The following is a 22,489-nucleotide window of genomic DNA, read 5'->3' as shown; positions in this document are numbered from 1 at the left end:
TTTTGTGTTTTATAAACAGGAACACAACCTTCATGATGAAGTGGAGGAAGATATGAAGTTGGATTTTCTTTCTCAATCACAAATAAATACACTTTTAGAACAGCAAGACCTAGATGAGGTACAGAGGTGAGGCTGTTTATTTTGGAAATTTCAGTTTAACTTTTTCAAGCTTGTTCAGACCAATGGAGGGATAGAGATCCCTGTGTGGTTCAGCCACCCCCACCACTGCACCAGTTCTTAATATATCAGAGATGGAACTATTTACAGTGGACAGCATCAAGTGGTCAATACCGTCCTTGTTTATTCCCTATGGACACCTGCAGTTGAGAGGCTACATTAAAAAAAAAAAAAAACAGTTCCATGGTGGTGATAATGGAGAGGTTGAAGAGCTGTTTATGAAGAGGAAAATGAAAAAGAGTTGTTTGAGGTGGCAATCAAATAACACTGCATGAGATAAAATGACACCTTATGACAAAACAGGGCTTTCCACCACAGCCACACATCTGCTACTTAGAACAGGGTGTGCTAAATAGGTTTCTGGACGTAGTCCTGGAATTGGGAATCTGCCCCACCTTGCTCTTGCTCTTTTCCTAGTAAAACCAGAACAATATTTTTTGATTTAATAAATAACTCATATACTGTTTAAATGTTTTACAAGGCTTCATATGCCTTGTAAGCATAGTTTATGATACCGTAAGATCAAGAGTCTGCTTAAAGTGGACCTATCATTAAGATACACTTCACATGAACTAGTATGATCCATACCCAAAGTATACATATACATTTTAAATTTATTACCATGAATACAAAACTTCTCAAGCAGCCTTATTTTCCAACACTGAGGAACACAGCCATTGTGTTTAAAGGGCCAAAATATTTTCCCCTTCATGGCTCAATAGTAATATATGGACTGTTACCCTGCCAGTACCGGCAGGGGTAACTCTGAAAGCTCTCAGTATCTCAATGCCAACGTATGGACCCTCATATATGGCACTCATTTCTTTGTTCATTGGAGTCTAGCCTGAAACCCATGCAAGCTGCCTCATTAGAGCCTGTGACGGTGATATATGCAACTTTTGAGAATTAAGACGTTGAGAAGTGTGATGTCCTGATTCCTCTTCTTTTTCTGTATTTCCATAGATTCACACATGCTCCATCTAAAAAAATCTTAAAAACTCAATAAACACAACTGAAAAAAAAATTATGACATTGCCTTACCAAGCCCTCTGTCCCTATTTCTTTATGTGCTTTATAGGTGAAAGAGTCCTACTATCTCAGAACATTGGAGGTTTACTTAAGGATGAATAATAATGTTATGTAAAATATGATTTGCAAAACTCTTATAATGCAAAAGTGAACGTGTAGTCTACAAACCTTTAAAGATTTCAAGGAGTCTATTGTTTTCAGACAGACCTAGCTTAATTACCTTGTAGTATAATAAAAAGACTAGCATACACACAGGAAGGTATTCCTGTTTATTTAATTAGGGAATAGATATTTACAAATCAAATTTTTAAATACACCAAAGCAACTCTGGTATTAAAATAAATACAGAAATAACTAAAGAAATTCTTTTCCTTGATACACCACAATGTTTAATTTTAAGGACATCCTTCTGCCTAAAGTCAGGAGGGTCTATCTGCTTGCTTGACACATTGCACAAACGCTGGGTGCTGTGTCCAAGCCAGCCAAACAGCCAAGGGTGATTTAGAGGGTATTTTCTGATTGGCCGGCGGGAGGGGTGATACTGATTAAATCTGGAAGAGCAGGCACGCCCAGGCTCAGAACTATAGACATGCGCAGGAGAAAGGTGCCTGTGCTTTAGTGAGGAAAAGGTAAGTGTGACAATGACCATTACCCTTTATTGCAGCCATTGCGAAGTATGGTTCCTCCAGAGGTTGTCAGAGGTTCCTCAAACAGTGCCTGCTTGACCTTTCATTTGAAGATGTCTGCATAGTTCTGGAGCCAATACCACTTGGTAGAGCCAGCTGCATGTCTTTAATGATGTTTTTATCTGTCTATAATGGTGTTTTTCAAGCCCACACTGTAGGGGGACATAATTTCCACTGGCCACCAGTTGTTTTCCCATTGACCCCCAAAAAGTTCCTAAGGGGAAAAAGGGTAAAGAAGGGCTGCTTTTCTGTATAGTAACGATTTTCTTGTTTAACAGGTGGTTTGTAATTTCAGTGCTTTCTTTTTCATCCTTAGGATAATGGAAATGTTTCTCTGTTTTAATGACACTGACACAAATTTAAAAGAAGCCGTCCTGGTGGATTACTATGTATCTGGATTCTGTTGGGGAAAAGAAAAAAAATTTAGCTCGCTGCAGTTGACTGGATTAATAGGACTGTTACATTTCCTCATGGAGAATATTGAAAGTAAGTGGGTGGCAATGTTAATGGAAGACTGAAGCGCATACAATATTCTGCTTTGATCTACAGAATGTTTTTTTACCAATTCATTTGGCAATATTTTTGTTGCTTAGACTTTCATTCACAAAATGATGTGGGAAAAAACATGTTTATTAATTTTGACAGTTTTGAGGGCATCATTGCACGTATTGCACATACACAAATATTTTAAACACCTTGCTAGAGCTACTTTTTTAATTTTTAAAAAAATTAAGGATAAAATGCCATGGGGTTTCTATTATTATTCAAACCAAACTCGAAAAGGGTGGTGGGTGGGTGGCACATTTTCCTACCCACCCAGGATTTATTATCCACAAGGTGGTGCTGTGAATGAATACAAGAGTAATTAGTCAAGATTGTAAATGAACACAGCACTTGGATGAATTCAGAATGACACATACTGTTAATATTATTATTATTATTATTATTGTTATTATTAATAATAATAATAATAATAATACTACTACTACTACTAATAATATTATTATTATTATTATTATTATTAATAATAAACTTTATTTTTAAGTATTTTAGGCTTAGTCTACATGGACTGTTTCCCCTGTGTTTAACTTGAGGCTTGGAAAGCCCATGTTTGAATTCCCCATGCATTCCAAAGTGCTAATTTACACCAGGACATTTCCTTGAGGCAGGTTTATGAGCTTAACGTTGCTTGCAACGTTTAAAAAATAAAACGCAGGGTAAACGCCCTAAAACGTGGAAAAACACTTGAAAATGCTCCTATTAAACTCAATGGAGGCTTTTACAAAATTTTTGTAGGCTTTTCATGAAAACTTCAATTGAAAACAATAGGGGCTTTTATAGGCGTTTTTAGCAGGACTTTTGAATCTGGAAGCCTCCCTTAATAAGGAGACTCCCAGATCTCCACCACCCCACCCTGGGGAATGACTACAGGGGTACATAAAACCCTTTACTCATTCCCTGAAATGGGTTAAAATATGTGTAAAAAATTGGACAAGGCTTTAATGGTAAAGTATTTTATTAAATGTGTGTTTGTGTAACTAAACTTTTTTTTTTTTTTACAGGTTATCCCACAGTGACAGGATGATTCCTACGGCTGCAATCAGGACATGAGGACAGCCCTGGGAATTCCCCTGACAGTGAGGGATCCCCAGGCACTAGGGGTTAAATGAGGACAATGCTATGCTGACAGCTCTGCTCCCCTGATTACTCCCGCAGCCTTAGAGGAGCTGTGACATGTATTCTGTATCTGTAACACATACTACAGCTACTCTAGGACTGCAGAAGCAATCAGGGGAGTGGAGCTGTCAGCATAGCTAGGCTCTGCTGATTGTTCTGCTCCCTGATTGGCTGAGGAAAGGGAAATCCTGATGCTTGAGCTGTCATCAGGGTTTACTATTTCTCAGCCAATCACAAAGCACTAGACAGTGGGGACAGTGCATGAATGGGGACAAGTCTCCCCATTCAAGTTTAGTGCTGAATGGCTAAGAAACGGAAAACCTCAGTCAATCACAAAGCACTAGAGATGAATGGAGAGCCTTGTCCTCATTTTACCCCTAGTGCCCGGGGATCTCTCACTGTCAGGAGTATTCCGAGGGCTGTGCTCATCATCCTGTCATTGGGATAACCTGTAAAAAAAACGTTTAGTTACACAAACACACATTTAATAAAATAATTTACCATTAAAGCCTTATCCAATTTTTTACACAAATTTTAGCTCAGGAGTTTTATGAACCCCTGTACTCATTCCCTGAAAGGGATAAAAGTCAAACTTTTATAAACGCTTATGTAAAATCGTGGCAATTCGCGGTAAAACGCGTCATAGGCGTTTATAAAACATTTTTAGCGTTTTAAAGTCAACACTTGTAAAAGTGCATAAAAACGTACATAAACGTGGTAGGAACTTTTATATGCGTTTTTAAAACAGTCCATGTAGACCCAGCCTTACTGTATTTGACAGAGCACTTTAACAGCTACTGGAGAATATACAGGATATACCTGTAGGGAATATAGCTGACATCCTTGAATTAGTATGATTTTTTTGTGTTCCACTACATTGCCTATGTAGACGTTTGTAAATGTTTTGTATAGGTTTTTTTTTTTACTTACTATTACCTAACTAAACTTTTTCAAATGGTAAGGTAAATGAGTTAACCGTTGTCAATATTATGTAAAGCCTTAGGGAAAAAGTTTGAGAATTGCTCCATGACTTGTTTTACTTTTCAGCCAAACACCTATCCATTGAAGAGAATATAAAAGAGCTGGCAAGAGCCATGAGTGGAATAGGACACAGCCTAGTAAAGACCACAGGAAAGCTGTGTTTTTTCAGTGTTGAACAAGCTAAAGATATAATCGACTACCTTAAAATTAGGTATGTGTATGTTAATTTTATTCTGTTAATATTTAATCTAAAGTGACTTATAATTTTAATATGTCATTTAAATTCTTTCTCAAAGTCCCTTTGAAAAGTGTTTTGAAAAACACAAAACTAGTTTTGCCATGGTCATTGTTGCCTTGAGGCAAGGTTAAAGTCTTAATTAAAGTATATTAATATTATTACACAGTATTTATATAGAGCTGACACATTACGCAGGGCTTTACAAAGTCCATAGTCATGTCACTAGCTGTCCCTCAAAGGGACTCACAATCTAATATCCCTTCCTAAGTCATATGTCTTGATCACAGTCTAAGGTAAATTTTTTGAGGGAATCCAATGAACCGAACTGCACGTTTTTGGAATGTGGGAGGAAACTGGAGTATCTGGAGGAAACCCACTCAGACACTGGGAGAACCTGCAAACTTCATGCAGATAGTGTCCAGGCTGACAATCAAAACTGAGACCTAGAGCTGCAAAGGCCAGAGTGAGCTGCCGTGCTGCCCCAAGTATAGCTATGATAGCCTTTAGAGGTGATTGCTGCATTATTAGGCTTTTATTTCTTACCCGACATGGTGACATTGCTCACTCGTTCAGAGGCTGAGTTGTCAGGCTAGAAAAGGAAGTGTGTTTAGACCACAATCTCTCCTTGTCTACATAACATGGAGGGATTTTGTATGGTCCCTGTTCTGTAGAACCAGAGAACAAGTGGGGGTATAAATACAAATACTTGTCCTGAAAATGTAGCTGTTATTGCAAATAAAAAATGTGTCATGGACAGTGTTGTTAAAAACATTACTCATGCGGGCGTATTCACTAAACCATGAGGAGCCTTTTTTAACTTCACAATTTACTTTATAGCCAGTAAGGAAGACTGGCTCTCAACTTGGCTCTAAATGCCTTTGCTCCACTTTTGACCCTCATTTCTCCACTGGGCAAATTGTGAATGGTGATATTCCACCCTTTCAAACAGTTAGTTGCCATAACAATTTATCTGTATGCCCAAAGCACACTGATTCATAGTAGTTTAACATGTTTTTTTCTGCTTATGCACCTAGCATAGCAGAAAGTTCAGATGATGTAATCGGCTTTGAACGCTTAAAAATGTGGCAGGAAAATCACCTTGTTAAATAAATCTCTTTGCTTTTCTTTTTATGGCTCACTTTGGAAGATACATCTGACAGCATGGTATTGGAAAAAATAAGTTTGCTTTGAGACAGTATCTAGCAGTGATGTATTGCATGTCTCCGAGATGGAGATATTTTCTTATCATTGCTAAGGAAAGTTTGAAAGAGCATTTTAAAGTATTAAACATGTCAATTCTTAACAATGCAGCTGTAAAAATAATAGCAAAATGTATTAATTTTAAAGAAGATTGTTCTGAAAAGATGGAAAATGGGATTTGAAATTATTTAATCTTGTATGAAACTTCAACCTGTTATTTACTAGTTATTTTAAACTTGAATTACAGCTATTCAGAATAATTCAAAGGGAAAAAAGGTTTACAAAGTTAAAAGATTTTTTTTTGTTTTCTTTGTAAAAACAGCTATCTTTATGAAATCTTGATTGCATGCATGACATACAGCTATTCAGATTTATTCTATAGATAAACAAGTTTTAACATATTTAAACAGTAAGGATTTCTTTCAAGTGAAAAGCAATCTGTGAATTGCAGCTATTCAGATTAATTCAATATACAAACAAGGTAAATACCTTTATGAAATCTTTATAAAAGCCATTTTGATAAATGTAGTGATTGTACCACTACATCAAATTTCAGTCCTCTAATATCTATGTATAATCATTGTGTAAATCCTTCCAATCTATTGCTGGAGTATGGCAAAGGACTAACGCAGGCCCATGTGATCTGTCATCAGCTGCCAAATCTCATAAAGGTCATATTCTTACTATTCCTATTAGTAACACTTCTCCTCTCAGAATGGCATAAAATGACCCCCCAAAGCAGTACTATGATTTAATTCCAATCCCTATGATTTAATTTAATCCCTTGCTAATTTCAACATTACCTAAAATGTTGGAATTACCCTCTTTCCCTCCATGTGACACTGGCGATCTAGATGATTTGAGAGAGCAAATTTCTCAGAGACTTATTAATTCCCTTTTGTCCCCCATGGTAATTTGAATGATTAGAAACAGCAAATATAAGTGTGACACAGACAGCTTTATACACTTGACAGTGGTTCAAACCCCTCACTCTTCAAATCTTTAAAATTTAGTTTTTTTTGCACTTGTACTGACATATTTGTTGTTAATGTATGTTTCTTATGAATGGTGTTTCTTCTTTTAGTTTATTTCAGCACTACAAGCTGTATGAATGCATGTTCACTCTTCCAAGAGATCAAAAGGTTATTGCAGCAGAGGTAAGCAAGAGCTTGTTTATCATATATTATTTTTGCTGTTTCTGAAGTATTCTCTAATAAAATATATAACCTTCAAATCAAAGATCCACAAAAAAGAATTACTTGAAATATTATTCTGCGGTACATATACCTCCATATTTGACTTCAGAGGTCAGAGGTAATATATTGTGCACAATTCCATAAATCGGTGATCGCCAACCTTTTCGCACCGGCGGACCACTAAACTTACCGGCTCCGTACCACATATGTGCGGGGAGCTGGGTGTCACTTCCTCTTTCGTGATGTTATGATGCAATAACTTGCCCACTTTCCCATCGCAGGCTCAGACCTCAAGAGACACAACACGCCTACTTCCCTGAGCCTGCGTTCTGTACAGGGGACATAGTCCATGGCTCTGTCCGTGCGTCCCCTTCAGCAGGGTCATTCTTCTGACTCCGCTCAGGGACGCACCGGCCAGAGCTGCAGACCACCAAATTTTACTCGCAGACTGCCGGTTGGCGACCACTGCCATAAAAGACACATTATTATTATTACACATTATTTATATAGTGCTGACATATTACCCAGCACTGTACAAAGTCCATAGTCATGTCACTAGCTGTCCATCAAAGGGGCTCACAATCAAATGTCCCTACCATAGTCATATGTCTTTTATACAGTGTAAGGTACATTTTTTCGGGGGGGAAGCCAAATAACCTAAATGCATGTTTTTGGGATGTTAGAGGAAACCAGAGTACCTGGAGGAAACCCATGCAAACATGGGGAGGACATGCAAACTCCATGAAGATAATGTTCTGGTTGAGATTTGAACCTGGGACCTAGCACTGCAAAAGCCAAAGTGCTAACCACCGAGCCACATAAGGTAACAAAGCGGCAAACCTTCATTTTTAAGTGTGTAAATTCGGTCTGCACATTTGTTATATCAGACTGGTTACTTAGGTCCTTGCATCTGAATTTATTTTTCTGTTAGCTTTTTGTTATCTTATGCACAACCAGACTTGAGGAGGGAGGAGCAGTACTGTGACCCAACCAGGTTCTACTCCATTGTATAGTGCTATCAAACTACAACCTTGCTAACATTAGGGACATCATTGTAAACAGAGGTTTATAATTATTTACCTGGTTAGAAGTGACACAAAGGTATCTGTTACAATGTTGTTCCAAACACCCCTGGAACGATGAAAAGAAAATAGGTGGGCACATGGGAGTTTCATGGGTTCTCGGTGGGCAGTCTGCATGATCATACCACTAAGGTTCTAATAAAAAGAAAGTTATAATGGTAACCCAGATGCCTGGGGCACTCGAAAGCACTGAAGAGCAGAGTTAAGCACTCCAGAATGTGTGTATCATAATGCAGATGGAAACAGCAGCTCAAGATGTAGTCCGAGGCAAAATTGAAGCAGTAATCATGGAGACAGGCAGTAGGCAGGTAGAAATGCAGAGATGCAGTCAGGATGCAGGTTGAGGTCACCCCCGTGAACCAATAGAGACAACTCATGGTCAGGATTTATCTTAGTCAACAATGGGTAAACAGAGCAGAAGCAGATTCAAAAGCCATTCAGTCCGGTCAACCGTGAGTAGGCAAATAGTAGGGTCAGTTACACAGTTCCTTTGCAGCCACTTCTTGGTGCAGCTCTCAAAGCTCTTCAAATTTGGTGCCATTGCTAAATTCATGTTAACGTGAGTGATTGCAGAAAACTTCATGCATATATACAAAATTGCATGCACACAAACAGCTGAAAATACTAATAAAACAGTGTGTTGTAGCATGTGCATGCTTTCTCATGCTCTACTTAAATGGGTTGGCCCACTGTTGTTCAACCAGTGAGCTGTGGGCAGGTCAAGAATCAGACTATATTACTTTAACTGCATTAAACAAAAATGACCCTGCTATGCTATCCGGCAAGGCTGTCTGGATCAAAAGATGGCTTGAACAGCTGTTTGCCTACAGTTTAGCTTTTAGGCCAAATTCTACAAATGATCATGTACGATTACAGTACTGTGTGATTTCAAGCCAATGACTGCCCTCAAGTTTAAAAAAGTTCCTGTGTAGTATAATCTATATTAGAGTGATTGCATCAGATGAGTGGGATCTTTAATTGTGTAGTGCGTGTTAAAAAAAATTAGTCATGTATCCTTGCCTTTTATGGTACACAAAGAAGCTGTATTTAAAAGCAGTTCTGATAAAATATTGTTCCTTTGTTCAACAATCTTTTATCCTGAATCAGTCCTAAGTAAAATAAATTACCCTTCTGTAGTGGCTTAACAAACACATGTTCAGTTAAAGTTAACAAAGGACAGAAACTGGAAGAGTTCCTTGAAAATGATACTGTTATATTTTAAACAGGTTCAGATTTAACTTTGCTTGTAACCTTTGTTGGGTCACTATGGGTTTATTTGTCTATGTTTTACAGCTGCAATAGCCTAGTTAATTAAGCATGTATCTTGCATCAGATTTATGGTTCATTAAAACCACATTGACTTTAGCTGATATGTTGATGAAATCATTGCTGGGAATTATAATCAACTGGTTACACAGCACAATTACATAAACATATGTACATAAAAAATGTAGTTTGGAATTTGGTCATCCGGTTTATTTCTAAAAAATCCAAAAATCATTTCTGTCTAATACCAAAGCCACATGTACACAACCTTTGCTTGCAAGTGATCTGCATATTAATAATTGTTTGAATGTTCTGGTTTATGATCTGAGATTGTTAGAAGGATTTATAGAAGTATGTATTTCAATAAATTATGCAGAACAAATCCCACTGAATACATAATATAAAGACCAGTCAACCAGTAAAAGTATTTATAATTTAAGGATAATTTTACTTTTAAATAAAATTGCTTTTTTGCTTGGCCTCTTAACAAAATTAACCCAGATTCAGATGCACATTAGGCAACTTGTTAACGTGGATTGTTAAGGGTGGACTCAGCACAAGAACATGAGCTGTACATGTATTAGAGTTATATTACAAAGTCTTTTTATCCTCATGTAAAAGAGGTGTCCCTTGTTTCAAAGTATGGTCTTCTAAATTGTCAGTTGATGTCAATGTATCACAATTTAATTTCTGGAAAATTGAATGGATCACATCGGTGCAAACAATTTTTTAATCCACAGAGACATCTGAGTGTAAATATGTCCTGTAAACTATGGGAGAGTGTTAATATTTTTGGTCTATCATAATAGTTCGGATCGCTTTACCTGGTTACTAAAAGTTAGGAACTTTATAATTGGGAACAATTATGTAAAATTTTATTTACAGAACAACTCTATGCTTTATACTTTACATTTTTTTCACTTGGGTTATGCATTAAGCACAGTAATTCAGATAATATTCATACATTTTAGGACTTTTTGTTTTGTTTTGCACATTTGGCAAATGTTTAGCCTAAAACAAATCTCTACTGCCAAGAATACAATTTGTGTGGCAAATTCAATTTTCCAAAAATCACTTGACCATCCCTAAGATCTCCAGAAAACCCACAATAAATGAGTATTGGTGTGTTTTGCTGTATCTGTATTATGATATCTGTATTCTTAGTTTGCTGGTCAAACCGAAAATTTGCAAGAATCTGAGCATTTCCTTTGTTCCTCCGTCACTATAAGTAACTGAGACCAGAATTAAAACACTGGAAGTCAAGAAAATTAAGTTAGCATTGTAGGGTCTTGTTTACCTCTGTAATATATATATCTTAAATTACATAGAATGTATTGAAAAATCTTAAAGCAGTGTTGATGTTTGACCATAGTAGTTGGCTTTCATGTACTAAGCTGGTTTAAAATGAACACTGAAGCCAAAGCAGTTGCTGTGGGCTAGATTGTTTTTCGCTAGTTTTTTACCAATCCTTTCGATAACAAGAAGCACTTTGGCTGTTAATACATTTTATCTCGTTTTGTTCCTTTAAAAAAATCATCTCTTTTTAAAATTGTGGAGAAATTTTGCTACCTAAATCTCTCTATAACATGACAGGAATTGTAATAACTGTAGATTTTAATTGGTTAAAGTACCTTTCTTATTAATTTACAGAAGGTACAATATTTGGCCTTCTTTAATCTTTTGTATCTGTCTTATTCAAGAGATTTCTTCTTTATTGGTTTAGAAATGAATTCAGTCAATTACTTTAATGCTCTCTGGGGAGTTATATACAGCTGAAATAATTTGAACACATCTATCTTTATTAAGCATTCAATAATGTGTTCCTTTTTTATCCTTAGTACTTAATAGTATTTCTTCTGCTTTTGTCGTGTAATGATTTTTTGTGTTAGGTGAACATTCCACATCGACCTTTCCATTCACTCTTCCACATTTTTGCTGTTGATAATTTCACCAATGTCATTGAAGAGCAGCACATGACATTCTATACTTTAGTCATTTGAAACATGTTTAAAGTGTAACTCAAATGTTAAACAATGCTGTAGACATCAGAACTAAAATCATTATCTTTACTAGGAGTGTTTATTATCTATTATATCTTGGCATTTTTGTATGCTCTTTTTTGTGTCCATTATGAACAAAAAGATATAAAAAGAAATATTAAAGGAGAATGCTTGGCCGAGCACAAATTCATTTATTTAAAGCAGAGCTCCAGGAATCATCTGTGAAAAGGACAGCAGGAGGTAAGTATAATGGTTTAATAGGTTACAGTTATGTCTGGTATTCTTTTCCAAAGTAATAATATTAGGTTTCCTCATAACCACTTTAGGTATCACCCTAATATCAGTAATACCATGTGGGACACATGGGACCATGTTTACCATATAGCTTTTGAAAACTAAAAAATGGCAGTAGCACAGATGGGTGAACATTAGAATAGGTATAGTTTAGACGTGCCGAGTTCAATAGACATCAACTCAAACTATCTAAAATTTAGCTTACTAGAGCACTATGGATCATAAAAGTTTACTAATATTTATTTTTACTGAAAATCCAAGAAATCTAAGAATTTAATAGAGATTTTTTCAATAAAGTAGAAACAAAGGAATAGACAGAAAAGAATTCTAACATAACATGTATATCATATACCAGTTAACATATGCAATAAAATAAAACAAATTATTCTCAACCATAACCAAATATTCACAAAAGGTTAGTGTCAAGTAAAATATAATAAAGTAAGAAGTAAAATATCAAAAACAAGAACCCAAACAGTATGGTGAAAAGTAGGAAAGAAAGAAGAAAAATGAAAACGAAAGGGGACTGTAGGGAAAAGACAGGAGGAAAGAAGCCATTCACAAAATCAGTAGCCCATAATGGGGCTAGGTGAAAAAAAGAATTAAATACATAAACCAGGAGCCTGATATATGAAAGCTTTCCAAGGCTGGAGAGTATACACTTTCATCAGTGATCCTAGGTGATCCAGAAAACCTGAAATGGATCCTTGTCCAGGATTGAAAAAAAATGCTAACAAATAGCAAATGTCTTTTTAGAAATTCATTCCAGGTTTGCTGGATCGCCCAGCTTTACTGATAAAAGTGTTCCTCTCCAACTTTGGAGACCTTTTATAAATCAGGCCCCAGGTTTCCATATATGCAGCATGCCGATCAAGAAGATGAGAAATCAGTTACTCCATGTGCTGCAAATGGGAAAATTCCTCCAACCTTTCCAGCAGTCTCAGGTTACATCTCAGTGTTGCCCCTTTTTGCAGCCATTTACCACCCACTTGTGCTCCAGCAATACTTGCATGACATTTCTCAGGCATGTTTCTTAGTAGTGACAAAAGTGGACCATGTGTGCCAAATGTGTTTTAAGAAACTGCCATTTGTAGTCTTCATTAGAAGATAGAGGGTAACAACACAGGCGTTGGGAAACCATGAACATTTTCATTCTGACATACCAAAGCGGTGTGAATAGGCCCTAACGGTAAAGTAGAGTTTCTCCTTAAAGAAAGGTGGCTTACAAATACATTCAAATATGTATGTACGTACAACCTGTTTTAAAGCTTTTGATATTATTATTATTAGCAAACTTTCTTGTTCTAGTTTTATTCTACAGAGGTAAAATTTTTATTAAAAAACAGGGTATCATGTATCATTAAAGAAATGATACAATGTGCTATGACTATACTGATAATTACTATGCAAGGTTTATTATGTGTGTCATACCGGCAAATGAACATTGTTACCTGAGACTCGATTCTATTTGTAAACATGGCAACAATTCTACCGGCCTGTATTTGGCTGCTAGCACTTTATTACCTTGGCTTGCTGCTTTGGAAACATTTAGGCAAGCTGTGAAATGCATTGGGCACCTATCCACTTAGAGAAGAGGATTTATTGATGTTCTGCTTCAATGAGGAAAAAAATATACTCTAGCTGCTCTCAGGGATTTTACACTGAAAATAAACTGATTATTTAATTTACAAACTCTGGGCTACTATACAAACAGATTAAAATCTTTATGGTAATATGAATTCTATGATGAAAATTAGATGGATAAACTGCAATTAAAATAATTTAAATTACTAATTCTATTGTATTTAAAAAAAATAGCTACCCTGTGTAATAGCTGGAATATTTGATTTTTGTTCTTTGAATAAAAAAAAAATAGAAAATAACATTCCCATGAAACTAATTTAGTGTGAGTCAGATAAAAGCTATAAAGGAAGAAAATTGTGTTCCCCATAGACTCCAATCAATATCCAGTGGTCATCATTTCAGTACGGATTAGAACAGGAATTCCTAAATGATTAAATTGGAGGACACAAATAAAAAAAAAGGATAATGTACTGAAACCCAGCAGGATAATTTTCACTAAAATGACAGCAAAACTTACAAAGACAAACAAAAATAACTATTAAATGAAATGGGTACAAATAGTTATAAATGCAGTTCTGTATTTATTATATATTAGATAAGGTCAAGAGGTGTAGATTAGTACCACAAAACAAAAAAAAAATATATCCAAATGGGTAGTTTGATGACTATTGACTGCTGGGAACTTCCCCATATATCTCCATATATATGTCTGTGCTTTCAGTGCTTTTCAGTCAGTGCTGATCTTCCACTTGAAACCCATAGTCAAGTAGTGACCCATGCCACACATGTTCCGAAGACAAACTGAGTTCAACACAAACTTTAAACCAAATAATGTTTTTTTTAAACGTGATAGCTGTGCCCAAAAGTTGTGTGCCTATTTCAAGCAAACTACCAAGCCTTCAAATGGCTTGATTCATATCTGATCCCATGTACAGCTGCCGATCTAAACAGAAGGCAAAGGTGCCCAAAAATAAGGATTTAGTTCTGATTTACACATTGGATTAAAAAATATTTTTTTTAGCCATGTGACTTAAATTTTTAAATCTCGTTGAACTCAAAACCAAAAATATGTCTTCCACTAGGCAGATCTGCTCAGTGACAAGACATGTTCCTAACAAGACTATAGATTATCTTTTATTTTGATAAACTCTTGGACATAAAATACAGATATATTTTACTGAATATAGTGGGCAGTGATCTTCCGGTAATATACAGTTATCTATGAAATAAACAGGTTTTAGCTTTCAGCACAATATATTATCAGTCTGAGCTGGGGTTTGAAACGCTTATTAGATTGTCATACGTTTCTAGAAATCCAGTGGTGAAATCCCTACTTCAGACATTGTTTGCCGGTACAATTGTAGAAAATAATCCATCCAGTTATGTGTTTGTCACCCTGTCAACAGTGATCTACTGTTGTTTATGAAATGTTACCATAGACCTGGTATTCCATGTTTTTTGAAGTTTGTAAAGGATATTGACAGGAATAGAAAAGTAAAAATGTAGGTCATGGTTTAGTTTAGCAAATTGAACATATTTTGCCTATGGAAACACTTAGTCCATTTCTTCAGGCATGCCATTTTAAAAGTTAAAAATGTTTCGTTTTTTGAGGCTCTTTTAAAACATTTTGTATAGATTAGGGAAGGTTAGACTATTATTCAATGTTTTTTTTTGTTTGTTTTTTTTAACTATGAGCAGCTACAGGGAAAAATTATATTTGTTCTGACCATGTGACCATTTTTAGTTGTACAAAATGTAATGGAAAAACCATACATTTTCAGATGTGGCCAGAGTTGCCTATCCCTGGGAAAATCTGCCCACACCTCCTTCCAATCCCTTTCTTACCTAACCCGCATTATCTATTAAAATCCAGTATTTATATAGCACCGACATAGTATGCTGCACAATTCCATAGTCATGTCACTAGCTGTGTCTAGCATACTAATGTCCCTACCCTAGTCATATGTCATTAACACAGTCTAAGGTCAATATGAGGGGAGAAGCCAATTAACCTAACTGCATGGTTTTTGGGAGTAAACCGGAGTACCCTGGGGGGAACTAACACAAACACAGGGAGAACCTGTAAATTCTATGCAGACAGTGTCCTGTCTGAGATTCGAACCTGCGACCTAGTGCTGCAAAGGCAGAGTGCTAACCTCTGAGTCACCATGCTGCCCGTCCAGGTCCCTTCACAGCACTTTTTTTGTGTACAGGAGACTGATGTCATCCGCGCCCATGTCATCTGATTCCTAATGATCCATTATAGTCATCACTGCTGGTCTTCTCCATTCAAGAAATGACCTCACTGCTATATAGAAAATAGAAATTAGCTGTGTCACGCTGACATTAGTTAGGCATCCAAAAAAGGTGAATGGCAAAAGTAAGCAAAGGAAAAGAGAAGTTTAGGGCTGTAGTGTGATGTGGGTTGTAGGTAAGTAAAGCTGGGTTTAAATTTTTGTATATTATTAGTCATTTAGGAAATAGGGGTTGATAATTATCGGAGAGGGTTAGATTTATCCTTTACTTACTTTAGGTTTAAGAGTTATAATAAAAATAAAATAGGGGTCAAGAACATTTGTAGATTTTAGGTTAAATAATAAAAATATATCTAATTTTTCGTACATATACCAATACAACACTTTTGGTGTGGATTTGGAAAAGTGAATCTAATTGTTGATCAGTGGAAGAAGCTCCTGCATGTTGGATGGGTCCTCCATTAGATGTAGATATTGGTATTTATTTCACTGTACAAACTCTTGATAACATTTATTTTTACCTGTATTACATAAATTGTAATTTTCTTTAGGAGTACTACACTTCACCATACACCAGGTGGCACTAGTAGTTAGACCTCCACATTCATTTCCTGTAGATATCTCCCAACTTCTGGCAACATAAAGCTGACATATGAGGACATTCATGAGGATTAATATGTTTTTGTTTAGGTGGAATAATTTAAGCACAACAAACAGGACAGATTTTGAAGAAGGTCCAAAATATATAAAGAATTATGTTTATTTTTAATCTTAGTCTTTGAGTTGAAAATATTTTATTTCTTTTGGTCTACCCTCAAATAGCTTTTGATTGCATACCTTCAGCCTGGCATGAAGTTGCAGCTGGAAGATTCAAGCACAGGTTGCCAGAGTTCAACTGATTACTGAATATATGTATATTCTAAGTTCAAATATAAAACATCTTTCAAACCAAAACAGAATTTTTATATGCAGAAATAACTTTAATTATATTTTCTTTAGTAGTCAAGATAACAGATATGTCTAAACCTGATCTTTGGCACTGTCATGCAAGAGTGGTGCCAGCTATGATGTCAGAATGACTAAAACCAGTTTAGGTTATGAATCCACTTAACTCAAAGATCAAGCCTTATCCTGTATGAAAGCTCTCCTTATAAACAGTTAATCGATAGTGCTCAGGTCCTCAGATAAACTTGCATGGAGGAGTTCTGCTTTATTTTTATTTATTAATATTTTTGCTGTCAGGTAGTTCATGCTTACTTTATGCTACTTTCCTGACATCGTTGCAATGCCAGATTCCAATCTGCAGTCTGCTCGGGTGATGACTCTTTCTGTTCTGGCTCTCACAAAGTCCCTTCCACTGGGCTCAGCAACATTACTGAGCTTGTGCTGGATTTCATAGAGATGGGCAGTTGCCATCATCACGGAAGTAAAATTTACCAGTAATATTACAGACTTTAGTAGGCGTTAAGAATATGGGGTCTAGAATAAACCAAAGTCATGCCTTGGATGCAATGAACATTCTTACATTTTTTTATAATAAAAAAGAACATGTAATAGTAGTGATATATATTAAAATGGATTATGACTTTAGCTGTAGTAAACAACTATCAATAACTACTAGAATGCATACGAAAGCATAAAAATAGAAATTGAGAAGGGATTGTGTTTAGCAGGCTAGACATAGTGTTGGACCGGGTTAGTTGAATACAGATTAAATGGGTCATGAGACTACCAGATGTACGGAGACCACATCTCAAAGAACATGCAAAAGCATACAGAGGTAATGAATGTGAACTGTCTGACTAAGGACAAGACACAGATATATAAAGCATTTAGTCTGCCAGGAGCAGATGACTGATATGAAAGGGTCATGTCGGTCCAATTAAAGTCTATGGAGGCAGCTAGTGTGGCAAACAGGTCCTGTATTCTGTATGAAGCATCAATAAAAAGGTTTTTTTTAAGCTTAAAAAAACTAAATATTAGTGTGAACAGCTGACTTGAAAATATTCAGTGCTTCTGGTTAAAACTTTGAGGATGGCTTGCTTCACTGTGGTTGCAGCTGCACAATCATTGAGTATGTTCTTTAAACCTTCTTGTTTTAATATGAACACAGTATATACTCAAATACAAACCAAATGTAAATGTACTTTTACAGGTAAATAGGTAAACTAAACATAGGGCACAAAATGCCTCCATCACAGAAATGACAAAAAAAGAATGTGAATAAATACATCCATGGCATGTTATTTTTAAAACATTTATTTAAAAGGGGAAAACATTTAAATCACATGGGCTGATTACAGGTGAAAGAATTTTGTATTTTTGAGTTGGTTATGATTGGTTACTGACTCTTATATATAAAATGACCCTGACTGACTCCTATATATAAAAAATGGGGGCATGTTCCTTCTGCAGTAAAATAACCTTACCTGCCTGAGCACAACCATCGGCACGGTCGCCACACTATTTTCCTTTCTGGTTCCCCATCTTTAGCTCTCCTGATTGGCCTGGCCAAGATGACTCCCATAACTCCTGCGCATGTGTATGGGAGCTCATTTAGTCCCAGCTACCCTGGAAGATGCCAGGATACCCAGCATATGCCGGTATCATCGCCTGTCCATTTTGTAATAGAAATCCTGCCTTATTGCTTATTGTTAAAGTAGAGCTATAGTTTAATGTCATATAAATGGCATGCACATATACTTTACATGGGAATAATATGAACAAATATACACAAATATTTTTTAATGACATTTTAAAGTAAAAACATGTTTGGTTTCTACTCGAGTATATATTTACTCAAATGTCCATAGCCTGGCTGTAGATTAATGGTTTTACATAACTTGGTAATAAATATACAAAAATACTATCTACAAAAAGCAAGTAGTTTGTAATCACTATACTTCCCTTCTTAACCGTTGAGATAATGGCCCTGATTTAGTAAAGCTCTCCAAGGCGGGAGAGAATACACTTCCAGCAGTGAAGCTGGGTGATCCAACAAACCTGGGATGGATCTGGTCCAGGATTCAAAGCATTTGCTATCAATTAGCAAATAACATTGAAGAAATCCATTCCAGGTTTGCTTGATCACCTAGCTTCACTGATGAAAGTGTATTCTCTCCAGCCTTGGAGAGCTTTATTAAATCAGGCCCAATATATTATATTCATAATGGTGATGGTGTTGAATTTTTTTTACTTTCCATATGTGATGTCAGAAGGTACCACCGCGATCCATCTATTGAGACATCTATTGATTGGAAAGGGGTGAGAAGTTTGAGGGTATAGGCCATGGTCACGTCGTAGCTTGGATAACCCAAGGAACATCTTGCAGCCAGATTGGCCAAGTTGTAAATACCACTGTGGGGCTGGTTGTATGGAAAATTCAAGTCAAAACCCCACATTTCACATATTTCAAACACTATATGAATGCAGAATTAGCCATTTATGGACTGAATTGTTTTCTTCAGTCAGCTGACTCATCAACCTGCACTGTGGGAAACAAAGATATTATGCAGTACTTTAAAGCAAGATAAAGAACTTGCATGTGTATTAAGCAAACATGGCTGCTTTGGATTTTTGCCCTTTCCCAAAGCAATATTCTATGGCTGTACTTGGCTTGCTCTTTAAAAATGATATTGCAAAGATTTTTGCAATTTTTAATTTTTTTCTGAATTTTGTTTGAAAATTGTGCAGAAATTTTTTGTTTATACACTTTTACTAAAGGGTGCTTCCATGATACAAATGTTGTAGCCTATATTTGGCTTTTGTTAAGCCTAGAACTAGCTCACATCTTGCAAAATTCTCCTGCAGACAGAACATACAGTGGTGCCACTGCTACAATGGAACCCCCCAAAAAATATGCTAAGGCAGAGGGAGATCAAAGGAATCCCTCACATTTTTGTTACTGCTATCAGGAAGGATGGGGAGAAACTCCTTCTTTTAACCTATTCAACTGTGGATATGTGTAATCCGATATACTTGTGGAATACAAGTTGTTAACAGCAAAACGTAAAAAAAAGTTTATTGCTTTGGCAGTACCTTGAAAACTACTTGAAATATTCAGATTACATTTTTATATATCCAACCCAGAAAATAATGTAATTACTGACATTTTTCCATCTCTGACCAAAATAAATAAAGTATTTATTAAATATATGCAAAACACTATGCATTCCTTTAAGTGTCTGGGTGATTACATTCTTCATTAATGGGAAATAAATGAAAATTTTTGATGTACCCATGTTCATTTTATGTTATGCATAAGAACAGAGCATTTCTTTTGAGAGGCAGAACCATAACTAATGCTCTAAAACAGAACATTAATTGCATTTAGCATTACTCGTTTTGTATAGGGAAATTTGTTCTCAGAATAGTAATTGCAGTTTCTAAATTAGGATCTATTGGTGGAATTCATGAATTTGATGCATGACAGGGTTGATTTGCTTGTGAAAAATGGGACATATTCATTAGGCAATTTCGTAAAGAGCCCTTTATCTTTATGAGGTTGTAGACTTATGAATTATTATGACAGTCGTTGTTTATGAAACTGGAGAACTACTGATCCCTCTTTGATCAGGCAAAGAAGCAAAAAAAAAAAAAAAACATGTGCTTGCAAGTCCATAAAGTTATGCAGCACTTAGTCGTTTACTGCATCGGTCTTTGTTGTTAGGTAGTAATGAATGCCTATAAAAACAAATTCTCTTGAGTGGCTTATTTGAAGAAGTAAATGTAAATCAAACATTCACATTTCTCCTGTTGAATTAAATTGTAAAAATTTGTGAAGGAAAGCAGGATATCAGAGAACTACACCTGGTCTTTTTAGATGGAAGTGAAAGATAAATAGACCAACAGATGTTGCACTGTTGTATTTTACCAAATGGGGGGAAGATAAAACAAAACAGTAAATCATTCAAACATAAATTCTGTGTTTTTTTAAGAATACTATAGCCATAACTGTTGAAAAGACAATGTAAATGATGTGGAAGGAAGCATCTTGGCAAGGATGAATAGCAAATTACCTGTTGGGAATAGTAACAGCATGGGTAATGTCTGAAGACTTGTGATGTCACTCACAATGTAGGGAAATGATGCTACGTTCAGACTGGCAATGTGGTTGCAGTGCAGTTACTGCTTCCTCGTGCCAGTGAATCAGTACCTCGGGGAGATGCTACAAGTACCTTCTACCCACACGAGCCTTATAGAGAATAAATGGGGGTGACAATAGGAGGTACAATACCACTCACTGCTGGTGCTGTCAAATCTGTTAATGCTGGGTCTTTAAGAACCATCACTCTGGTGCAAGTGATCAAGCAGCTGGCAATGTAGCCATCGGGAGTTATGCCGGATCGCTTGATCCCGAGGCAGGTCTGACCCCTCATTTTGTTATGTTTTATATTGAAATTCCTATTTTCCTTATAAAATCAGTTTACTCTGGGTTGTCTTCCTAGCACACCATTTCAAGATATGAACCATTTTCAAGCCAGACCTTATTATTAATGATATACATCTACATCTACTAAGAATCTACATTTGCTTTTGGACTTTTGGTCTTTTTGACCTTTCACAAACATGGTGCTGTAAAACAAACATTTTCTGTTTCAAGTGATAAATCTTGGCAAAAGAACAAGTGTAGTGTGTTTAGCAGACCAAAATACAAGTGAAGTGTGTTAATCAGACCATAGAATTTTTCCTGACTATCAGGGATGTAATGGTTGAGTGAACCATGGTTATTATGTTTTTTTACTTATTACTTTTCTTACTAGTAAGGTTGAACATTTGTCCTTGACTCTGTTGGTAAACAGCCAACTAGAAGCTTCCGTAGTATAATAGTTCTATACTTTGCATACATGTTTTATTTATATTTCATAAATTATTGTATTAAACAGACATTTCCTCTGTATATCCAGCTCATGCTAAAAATATTTTACAGCCCTTTTTTTGGTAATGGATGACCTGAGCTAAAGTAATTGAAAGCTGTAACCCAAAAAATCAGGAAAAGTAACAAAAAGGATTGATTTAATTTGGCTATCCAAGCTATTCCCAAACTGCAGTACATTGGCAGCAAACAACGCGAATATAAATGATGCTGATCCTGTCTGCACTTTCTTTGTTTAAATAAGACTTCCTGCAGTGAAATACTGTTTTAATCATGCTGGCACATGAACTGTACTAGAGACAGATTGTGAGAACAAATAAAAAGCATTAAATTCTAAACTAGCATTAATGAATATGAATTAATACACGTTTAGTTTCCCACACATGGTCTTATTCAGTCTTTTTGACTTATGTGCCGGCATACAAGATGAATTAAATAGCAAATAATTTACATTTATAGTTTTTTATTTTAGATTTTGTAAAATACTCTAGCTGAACCAGCATGTATTTTAATTAAAGTTATCTTGTTCTTAATTCATTAAATATGCATTATATATATTAAATATTTAATGGTAAATGAAATACTACGGTCCCTGAATATATTTAAAGCAAATGTGTAAAATAAAATTTTTTTTTAAAACAAGCTCTTTCGTACAGAAGGCATTTTAAGCAGCATTTGCACCATTTTGTGCTACAGATATAAATTTTTAAGTTATATCTATTTAATACCTTTAATACTACCAGAAACCTTTTGAGCTGATGTGCTCTTCCTGTGCTGACTGTTATTGGTCCCATTAGGTTTTAGCTTTGCCCTGTTTACTTTAATTTTAAATAAGATAAAGTAATAAAACTTTTAAAAGTAAAATGCATTTATGTTGGCAAGTCATGTGTACTGACAAACCAGTCTGGTAGCTTTACAGTGATTTTCATTTCCTCTCTTCAATGTTTGC

General features: G+C 35.7%; 1 protein-coding gene across 1 annotated transcript in view; it reads left to right on the top strand.

The window, feature by feature from the left end:
* CABCOCO1 (ciliary associated calcium binding coiled-coil 1) overlaps positions 1 to 22,489 on the top strand; it is a 33,905-nt gene that overhangs the window by 1,583 nt on the left and 9,833 nt on the right. The window contains exons 2-5 of the mRNA XM_072424134.1: positions 20 to 126; positions 2,209 to 2,378; positions 4,617 to 4,761; positions 7,073 to 7,145. Of these exons, the coding sequence (XP_072280235.1) occupies positions 20 to 126; positions 2,209 to 2,378; positions 4,617 to 4,761; positions 7,073 to 7,145 (495 nt within the window). The remainder of the gene's footprint in view (positions 1 to 19; positions 127 to 2,208; positions 2,379 to 4,616; positions 4,762 to 7,072; positions 7,146 to 22,489) is intronic.

This window comes from Pyxicephalus adspersus, chromosome 10, assembly GCF_032062135.1.
Source record: "Pyxicephalus adspersus chromosome 10, UCB_Pads_2.0, whole genome shotgun sequence".
Classification (NCBI taxonomy): domain Eukaryota; kingdom Metazoa; phylum Chordata; class Amphibia; order Anura; family Pyxicephalidae; genus Pyxicephalus; species Pyxicephalus adspersus.
This window is presented reverse-complemented; position numbering and strand designations above follow the sequence as displayed.